This window comes from Copidosoma floridanum, unplaced genomic scaffold (genome assembly GCF_036245765.1).
Source record: "Copidosoma floridanum isolate Cflo_tuat_1 unplaced genomic scaffold, Cflo_Japanese_pri ptg000006l, whole genome shotgun sequence".
NCBI classification, from domain to species: Eukaryota; Metazoa; Arthropoda; class Insecta; order Hymenoptera; family Encyrtidae; genus Copidosoma; species Copidosoma floridanum.
The window spans coordinates 15,781,641-15,791,388 of NW_028321883.1; the positions used below are offsets into that span (position 1 = coordinate 15,781,641).

At 35.5% G+C, this 9,748-nt stretch overlaps 2 protein-coding genes across 7 annotated transcripts in view; one reads left to right on the forward strand and one right to left on the reverse strand.

The window, feature by feature from the left end:
• Positions 1-2,533, forward strand: part of Synd (protein kinase C and casein kinase substrate in neurons protein Synd) — a 58,288-nt gene extending 55,755 nt beyond the window's left edge. For 3 of the 4 annotated variants that reach the window (XM_014351983.3, XM_014351985.3, XM_014351986.3), the window contains one exon: positions 18-2,532. In XM_014351983.3, coding sequence (XP_014207469.2) covers positions 18-136 — 119 coding nt within the window. In that variant the 3' untranslated portion in view covers positions 137-2,532. Of the gene's footprint in view, positions 1-17 lie in introns of all 4 variants that reach the window. The other variant, XM_014351987.3, reaches the window with a different exon arrangement.
• Positions 2,534-2,631: 98 nt separating this feature from the next.
• On the reverse strand, positions 2,632-9,676 carry LOC106638701 (uncharacterized). Of its 3 annotated transcripts, none has more exons than XM_014352019.2 (10): positions 9,363-9,676; positions 8,917-9,241; positions 8,170-8,307; positions 8,047-8,091; positions 7,333-7,980; positions 6,995-7,267; positions 6,508-6,917; positions 5,443-6,442; positions 4,759-5,361; positions 2,632-4,676 (listed from the first exon to the last, which is right to left on the reverse strand). In XM_014352019.2, the coding sequence occupies exons 2-10, from the start codon at positions 9,058-9,060 to the stop codon at positions 3,984-3,986; spliced, it is 3,954 nt and encodes a 1,317-aa protein (XP_014207505.2). In that variant the 5' UTR covers positions 9,061-9,241; positions 9,363-9,676; the 3' UTR covers positions 2,632-3,983. The 3 variants fall into 3 exon arrangements, with proteins under 3 accessions (XP_014207505.2, XP_014207507.2, XP_089454659.1); XM_014352021.2 differs by having other exon boundaries at positions 8,917-9,086; positions 9,166-9,676; XM_089598533.1 differs by having other exon boundaries at positions 8,917-9,676.
• Between the last annotated feature and the right edge of the window lie 72 nt (positions 9,677-9,748).

Sequence of the window (9,748 nt, forward strand, 5' to 3'; positions counted from 1 at the left end):
TTGTGGGTAATTTTCAGGTGACATATTTGAAAAACTCGAGGACGAAGACGAGCAGGGCTGGTGTAAGGGCAGGAAAGACGGCAAGGTCGGCTTGTATCCGGCCAACTACGTGGATCCGGTTTCTCCGGCTTCTTAAGAGAAAGGAAGCCAAAGTTCACGTGACTCAGAGAGAATATTCAACAAAAGGAAGTAATTAAAGTCTACATTAACAAGTGTATGTTGAAAGGAAGAGAACAAGAAAAAGGGAAATAATAATGGATAATAAAAGAAACCAAATCAGCCGATAAATGAAAGCGATCGCGTGCTTTAGAGCAAATCGTCAGTATCAGCGCCATTTGTTTAATCTTTGAGGTGGATCTGCGCAATTGCACATATATGCCCCAAGACGATACGGCGGAGATACATACACCGAGAAGACGGTTTTATTCCCCTCAGCATTAATCAACTCTTGCATAGCGTAAAAAAAAAAAAAAAAAAAAAACTATATTCACACCCGTACATACATCAAGACTCAAAGGACATACACTAAACAGTTAAATAACGAAAGAAATGAAAGGTTAAATTAAAGTGAACGGGCGATTTTTTTTCCCTAACACTTACGTAGGTAGACTATAGGGTATAGTGAGAAAAAAAAAAAATCCGTCGCTAGTGTATTTAACTTGCGAAAGAGAAAAAGAATGAGATAATAACTTTAAGGTGTACGTACAGAGACGGAAACTGTGGAAGAGGGATCGTTTTTACGTTTTTGTTGTTATGTTATCTTTTTTTTACCTCTCCTCTTTCGCGACGATGGTTACATAAACAATACTGCTCAACAAATAATTTGTTCAACGATGCAAGAGTGTGGAATAAATATACCTGACACTTGGAGAGCTTTCTTCCTCTTACAGCGAGTGCACGTGAGAAAGAGAGATATTTGTGAGTATCTATAGTATTCCTGTTTATTTTATTTTTTTTTTTGAGAGAGAAAGAGAGAGAGCGAGATTTGTGTATTTAATTTATTGTTGTTGCGACATTTGCGAGTGCATCGCCGAGTAGGCGGTAACACGTTACGTCGAAATTCATGAATAAAAAAATAAGTGAAAAAAAAAAACATTCTGAATGATGTCATTATTGTACATAATAGTATTAATTACATAGCTATATATATATATGAATATTATATATGAAACATGAGTAATAACACATAAAAGGCTAAAAAAACTATTACTGTCGTTTAACGAGGCATATTGATAAAAGAAAGATTAATCTGAATTAATATAACGCAAGTTACATTAACAAAGGAAGTTTAGGGGCCGAGGAAGTAGGCATCAACATGTTTTACCCAAAACTCAATTCAATTCAAATAAGACTTGTTGCGTATTAACTGGGACCTAAGAATCAATAATAAAAAAGAAAAAAAAAATAAGGGGAAATAGAAAGGGAAACTATAAAATTTAAGTCATGTATTAATTATAAACAATGCCAGGGAGTACTTTTGAAAAATCTGTTGTCGATAGAAAAAATATCGCTATTATATTTTACTTTGATGTATTCCTCCAGATTTTATATGATAATGCAATCGACCCTTGACACTCGCACACACACACACACACGAGCGCGCGCACTGATAAAAATATGCTTTTCCCGAAACCCCAATAGTTTTGTTGAATAAAAAGTAGAACGAGCATGTCGTATCGATCTGTACAATTGGCATTGTCATCCGTACACCAAAGCCTTTACAGAAAAAACAGCATTTACGAAATAATTAGAAAAAAAATAATAAATTTCATTAATTAAAGCTACACAGAAACTTCAAGAGACAATATTTTTTCATCTAATTCATAGCACTTAATTATTTTATTCATAGAAAGTGTTTGATAAAAGTGTATAATTTTTGTCTCTTTCAAGCTTTTATAGCGTTAAAAAAGCGATGGTCTGCACTTATTTTTTTTCATGGCCTTCGTGACAATGCATTTAATTGATTATAGCCCTTATATTTTTGGCAAAGGTTGAAAATAATGGAAAAAGTACTCCCTCTTATAAATAAATAAATAAACAAAAAAAAAAAAAAATTTTATCAAGTCACGAATCAAGCAGCCAACTGTTCGTGATTATTTAAATTTTTAATTCGGGTAAATCTCGATTTTGAGCAAAAATGTTCGATATAAAAAATATGTCAAATTTGATAAGTGATGAACGTTTTTGTTTCTCCTGTTTTTAACTCAATGAAGAAAAAAATCTACGTTCTACGGCAAAATGAATTGCAAAGGTTTGTTAAAGGAGAAATACGAGAAAAATAATTGTTGCGCAACGTACATAACAATGTATGTAAAAAATAATGTAGAGCGAATAAGTGTAATGATAAAGAAAGACACTTGGATTCTTCGTATATGGGCGCTCGCCAGCTTTGGACTGATTTTTTCTAATTCTCGTTCTCCGCGAGCAAACCATTTTTCTTCAACGACTTTGTTGATACGAGATTTGGAAAATTGTTACGTAGTATGTGTAAATTTATTATTAGTTGATATTATGAATATATAATAAATTACCCTTAAAAAAAATTATTATTATTTATTTATATCCTTGGTTTATGATCTCTTAAAAGAGATTAAAAAAAAAATGTAAAATCGAAATTAAAAAGAAAGGAATATTAAAACCAATAAATTTTTACAGTTCATTTTTTTACATACAATATATTTATAATAGTAATGGAAATACGTTAAGACTGTGCTCTTATGGCAAGATAAAAAATACAAGAAAAATGTGAATTAGTATCATTGTATTTCATGAAAATAATTCTACTGATTAATGTTATTTTATAATCTTGCCACAGTAGCCTGTCAGTTGTTTTAGTCAAGATGTTCTTTTATATCAAGTAGTGTAATTTTACGCATCTATACATCGTATTATAGCCAAAAAAGTCTTATGTCTTAAATAAGACATACTATTTACAAAATTTGTTTGAAAAAATATATTTCAATGATGATTTATTGTTAATTTTTAACTTCAAATTAAAAAGAACTTAAGTCTAATTAGTATATCATAAAGATTCCATGAAATCCATTGCTTATTCTACATAACAAAATTCAATATCATTTTGATGGAAAAAAAACACAGAATATCAAATAGAGTTGTACTACTTATATAATATCCAAAATTATTAAAATATTCAACTGTTTAAGGGGCCACAAATGAATAAATATTGTAAATGATGAATAATAAATAAATCATGTTTCTCACTTGAAAATGAATGAATTCACTCAGTAAGATTCATCACTAGAGAAATATACAAGTATTTACTCAGACGCTTATTATTGAGATTAAATTAATAAAATTTTAATGAGAATAGATAACTATTCTGTTTCTCAAGATATTTTTTTTTTTACATTATTACACAGGCTTCACATTCAACTTAACACTCATTTATATATTACATTTTCGTGAGTAACCGAATTGAAAAATTTTATATAACGCTTATTTATTTATCATTTAGCGGCCTAGATATCAATGTACAACAACTTTTCATGGTACGTGTTGCAGCGTAATATGTAATCAAATATATCTGCTCTTGTGGCCCCCCAGAATAAAGAATGTTCTCAACAATCTTATTTTCTTTTACATTGTTTGAATTGTTGATGTTTGTTAAATATTTTAATAGAAAAGCGATCTAAATATACGAGTTTCAACTAAATATATCTGTAATAAGTTTTCAATTTTTTAATTACAAAATTTTTCAAGTCATATGTAAAAAATCAATTTAAGAGCGTATTTCTTTGAAACACTCGATAAAAACTTACGAGAAAAAAAACATTTATGCTGGATTTAAAGACAAGCCCATCATGAATAAAAAAAATAAAACTTCTCAATTCGAGTTGCATCGAATAAAAACCACAGTTTTGCAGACGTCATCAAAAACTCTTCTTCCTTTCGAATTAAATTACAACTAATAGACAAAATGGGGGATTACATTAATAAATTCGTAGCGTTCTGAAGATTGCTTTTTACAAGTGCGTGGATACGTGCTCTTGAAGCTCCTCGATACTAACAAATGGCATCTCACACAGTATGCAAATATGAGTGTTGCCATTGTGGGTGTCACGGTGAGTTCTTAACTCAGCTTGTGTATCAAAGATCTCATCGCAAACGTCACAGACGTGGTCACCTTCAAGTTCTTCCGGATTTTCCAGATTATCAAGCTCATCGTCTGCTTGAGTTTCTTCTTCTGCCGCAGCTTCTTCTTCCTCTTCCTCCTCGTGTACAGCTGCGTGCATTTCTAATAATGATTTTGACAAGAACTCTTCACCACACTGATCGCATTCAAAGGGTTTTCTCTGGCGATCGCGCCGTGCCTCCAGTTGGGCATCGATCATCATGCTGATTTTTTCGTCACCATCCTCGTTCAAATGAACATTCACGTGCTCCTCGAGCTGTTCCTCATTAGGAAATTTATCAGCGCAAAAGGCACACGTGAAGCTGTCCTTTTCGATACTTTCACTCACCTCCTCGCAGTGCATCTGTAAGTGGTCCTTCATTTGCTGCTCATTTGAGAAGACTCTGTCACAGACGAAGCACGCCACTCCATGCGTTTCACCGTCCTCCATGTCGTCCTCACCCTGTATTTCCGAATCTAAGACAGTCTGTTCCAGCTTATCCACTTTTGGATCAGATTTTTTTTCTTCTTCCCTTTCGGACTTCTAAAACATAAATGATTAGAATTAATTTATTTTGAATTATACACAGTGTGAATCAAGTAAACAATTTTACATCAGACACTACCTTTTGCTCATAATTTCCAGCAACACTACCACTCTGAGTACGAGTTTTGTCCTTTACAAGGTTGGACTTCACTTGAGTAGGCTTATTAATCGTCTTTATTGATGTTATCGAAGTCGATAATGTCGTATTGGTAGGGGTAGTCGGAACAATCACCATAGCCTTGGGCTTGTTTTTAGACTGTATATGGGTCTGTTTATGTTCAATCAGTAAATGTTGCGCGCCAAAAGTGCACTCACACATATCGCAATTATACTTGACAGAATTGCATACGTGAGTCTTGACATGTTTAGCCTCAACGATAGCTTGGCATCGCTTACAACGCATCAGCTTTGGCTTTGGTTTTTGCACGCTATTGATGCTGGTGTTATTACTACCTGTCGAGACATTACTTGTAGGTGTAGAAATAGACGCGTTACCGTTATTTGTGCTAACCGATAGTGTAGGTCTTGACGGTTTGTCTTTACTATTTATTTCTGCTCTATGTTGCTCCATATGAATATTAGCCTCCTGCATCGAGAACAACTCTTTGCCACACATGCCACATAAATGGCGTTCGCGTTTTGGAGTTGGCAACATTTTGGCATCATCGCTAGGTTTTTTGACCTGTAGAAAAAACGAAAAAAGTTGAAACATACAAACATTGAAAAGCATTGAGTTAAGTAACAGATGATAATGAATACGTACGGGAATATTTGCAGTGATGGATTTTGTGACAGAAATCGCCATCGCGGGCTTGTCTGGTGCAACTATGCTAGTCTTTGGGACGCTCAACTTGCCCACTTGATTCACCGGAGTTGTTGGCACAGACAGCGCAGGTGTTACAGGCTTCGCCGGTACATTTGACACAGTTTTTTCGAGGGTAGTCAAAAGCGCTGGCGTTGATGTTGCGATGGGTGTCAGTTTATTCACTGCTGGGGTAGACACTGCCTTTCCATTTAATGACCACTCGGCCAGGTTCTTTTTAGCAGGGGTCTCAATAAACCTTAAATCTTCATTTAAGTCTTCGCAACTAGCCGGATCCTTTGGCTTGAATGGGTAGTTTACTTGCGTCGGGCGAGTAGAACTCTTTTCAGCATTGACCAGCTCAAGCGAACCAGTGTGGTTTATTTTTACAGGCGCTACGGCTAAGGGTTTATTAGGGGTCAATCTGCCTGCCGGTTTCTTTTCTGCACCCTCATCATCCAAAGGCCGTAAGTTGATGGAGAAGTCTTCATATCTCTTAGGCAAGATAGGCTGTCGTTTACCTATGGTGCGACTTAAGGGACCAACTAGGCGACGTGCATCTTTAGTCTTTTCATACTCATTAAGTTTACCAGTATCCAAGTTTTTGCGAGCTTTATCAAAATCCAACTGAGTAACTTTAACTTTAGGTTGAAACATAGGCGAAGCCTCAGCTGCTTGGATAAGCAAAGTCGGGACCTTTCTGTTCGCAGCATTGAGCTTATCTGCCGTGTAAGTATTTCGCAACACATTTTCAATGATGTCTCGTAACTGGAAGTTGAGATTTTCGTAGGAATCCTTAAATTTGGTTGGTTTAGGTGCAGTCTTACGTTGCCCTTCAGCTTCTTCGATCAAACGCTTACGAATATCGTCATTAATGAAGTGTGCGAGATCAAGCTGGACTCGTTGTAATGCTTCAACTTCCATCCCTTCAATCTCAATTTTAAGACATTTTTGAACATCCCTGTAAGGAACTTTCATTAATATACAGATAATTTGATAATCAAAATCAAACGTATCATGACTTACACTCCATTGTGTTTAACACGTGATCGATCACTTTCCTTTTCTCCATCAACTTTTTGTAATTGTACTGCATTCATTATATCAATTTTTTGTCCATCTTGACTAGTTGAATCCATACTAATGCCGTTTGTTGTTTGTGAAATATCATTGTTTAAAGATGTAGGATTCGGCATATCTAGCGTTGTTGTTACGAGATAAGTCGCGTTTCCGATTGTTATTTCAGATGTTATTAGTTGAGGAGAGAAAGAATTGTTTTTCTTATCTAAAATATTAACGTTATCATTCAATAGTTTCAACATTTCTTGATCTGCTTCACGATTCAGCTTAGACTCTCCATCTGATTCAGGCACGTTTGCTTTGGAAGCTTCTTCATTCTCTATATTTTCTTTGAGCCTATAGTCTTCGTCGTCCTCCTACAATTTTCACCAAATTATCTCTTATCTTAACGCAAGTATAATTAACATTTGATAAATAAAGGATGAAATTTTACCATTTCAATGGCATCAATGTCTTCAATCATTGAGACTCCCATTTCTCTATCATTATCATTCACCCTTTGATTTTCTACGATTCCAATGTTTTCTTTTTCCACTGTACTGTTTGTCATTGTTTGTTTTACCTCTGTTTTTGGTTCATCAGTTTCCATTTCTTGTTGTATTGATATTACATGTTTTGTTGGCTGTTCCTTTTTCGTAGAACTATCCTTTGTTTCAACTTTTACTACTTGCTCACTTTTTTCTTTTACGTCTAGCTTTGGTTTCTCCTGTAATAAGTTTTAAAAGACAATGTATACTGTTAGATGAAATTTTAAATCATACACTTTCTTACCTTCGTCGTATTTGATTTCTTTGTCTTTTGAGGGCTTGTATTGTTAGTGCTTGCGTTGTTAGTACTCGTATTGAGAGTAATCGTGCTTGACTCCTCCACATTTGCTTTAGCTCTGCGTGGTCTCATCTTCCTTTCTCCATCAGCTACATCTTCTTGCTTCACGCAATACTTCTCTGACAAGTTTGTCTCCAAACACTTCAATTCTCTTTCCATTCTTTTCTTCAGATTTTTATCAATACGAGCTTTCTGCACCGGCGACATTTGCGAATCGCTGTCCGATTCACTTTCATAAAGTTGTTTTCCTGTTGCCACAATAAGCGCATTCTTACGCTCAACCCATCGCTTAGTCGACGCTTCGCGTTCCAATTTTCGGGTACGACCGAGCCGTCGGCTACCACGACTGAGACTATCAGATAAACTACATTGGCTGGGAGAAGCATTGTTGATATCTTCATGATGCGCTTGATCATCTTTCTCGACAAGCGATACTTGTTCAACAGTTTTTCTTGAAGATCTACGAATGATTTTTTCTTCACTAGTTTTGTCAATAATTGGTTTGATGTCCGTTAAAGGTACAATAGGCGTTTTTTGCAACTTTTCAGATAATTTATTCAATGGTTGTTCACAGGTTTTCACACGTTTCTGAAACTGAGAAAAACATGATTCTTCTACTCGTGAACTAACATTTTTTGCGTTACAACTATCAAAGCTAACCCAGTTATCCGAAAGTAATAAACAATCTTCATCATTTACGTCGTCCTGTTAATGAAAACATGATTTTATTATAGTTATTGAAATATAAAAATTCATTTTTATTAGTAGCTTTGGCACACTTACATTCTGTTCGAAAAGCTTGAAATAATTCGTCAGCGTTTTGTTGATTTTCAGGAATTGAAACTTGAAGTCACTCCACATTTCCAGCTTGTAAAGACATACATGGCAAACATTCTTTGGGTAGTTGGCTTTACTTGATATCTATCAAAAGTAAGTAAATATCAGTAAAATGCACTATTTGTAAACATTAGTCAACAATATCTATAAATACGTATTTGTATACAAAAGTAAACTGCAATACATTCAATACTAGGTGTCCATCACATGGGAAAACAAAAACTTGGATTTAGGTTCAAATTTTTATCAATATTTTTTTACAAGTGACTTTTTTTTAAAAGTTGAAAAAAAGAACGATGTTCACAGATCGATTGAAGTTTAATGTTATCAAATAAGTCGAAATTAGTGTAAATCTTACTAAAGTTGAACCATTACTGTACTGAAAACCGTATGAACAACAAATTATTATCAAAACAGACGATCAACAAAATTATTTTCTAGTAAACCATTCAAACTGGGAACTTTGTAAAAACTCCAGAACCAAACTTGGATTGTTGTAGGTAGAAAAAAAAAAAAAAAAAGTCAACACCTCCAGTAAACACACTGCCCCCGCCACTTTTTCTCTACAAACATAACCTTGAAAAGTGCTAGCAAAGAGCTTATTTGAAGAACTTGAATGGCAATTAAAACCAATGGATGACCCAAAAAAGATATCAACGGAATCTAATCAAAGAAAAAACACAAGATTCCTACCTGGATACCGGTGCACTTTTGCAGATCAGTTAGCAGTTCGCCGATCTGTTGCTTGGAGTCATAGAGCGCGATCATGCTGGCTTCGGGCGCCAAGCAAAAGCGGCAGCGCTTGCCGAGATCGGCCAGCTTGCGCTTTCTCGTCATCGTCTTCTCCGATGATTGCTGTTACCCTGGAGGAGACAAATCTACACACGTAAATTGCGCGCACGCTACACGTATTTGGGTATCTGCCGCACTAAGTCAACATACGCTTGCCTGCCTTCCACTACACCACGGCCTACGGACCTCAAAACGTGTATGTGCGTGTATGAGGATGATGTACCTGCTGTTGAAATGATGCCATTCAAGAGAGAATTGGAGGATGTAGGCACGTGCGTAAAGATGCAACAAATTATTTTATGAACTATGTGTATGGCGTATGGCTTTTATTATAAGTAGGTACGTACAAGAACCTACTCCGGTTTTCTCCTCCGATCACTTCTATGTTCTATGTGATGCGGGACGACACACACACACACACACTGTGCGCCGTGGGTGTTAAGACGACATGTTAAGACGACTTTTTTTTCACCCTTTGGCACTTTTTTTACACTTGGGGATAATATGTATACCTACTATGGATAATCGAAGAAACAAGTTAGGCTTCAATTGGGAAAATTTTAACTAAGGTTATTATCGCAGCTAGAATTCGAGGACAGATTTGGCATTTTGATATAGGAAAACTGTAGGTTTAGGTATACGTATGCACAACATTGACAAGAACCAAGAACGGAGAAGCCGAGACGAGAAGTTACACTAGCTACACTAGCGCCACTGTTTGCTCTCTCACTCT

Excerpts from the sequence above, each read along its gene's own strand:
- LOC106638701 (XM_014352019.2), bottom strand. The coding sequence starts at position 9,060 with ATGACGAGAAAGCGCAAGCTGGCCGATCTCGGCAAGCGCTGCCGCTTT. Across the intron at positions 8,092-8,169 it reads TCAAGCTTTTCGAACAGAAT|GACGACGTAAATGATGAAGA; the intron begins GTAAGTGTGCCA and ends TTTCATTAACAG. Across the intron at positions 4,677-4,758 it reads CTGGAAATTATGAGCAAAAG|AAGTCCGAAAGGGAAGAAGA; the intron begins GTAGTGTCTGAT and ends TTTATGTTTTAG.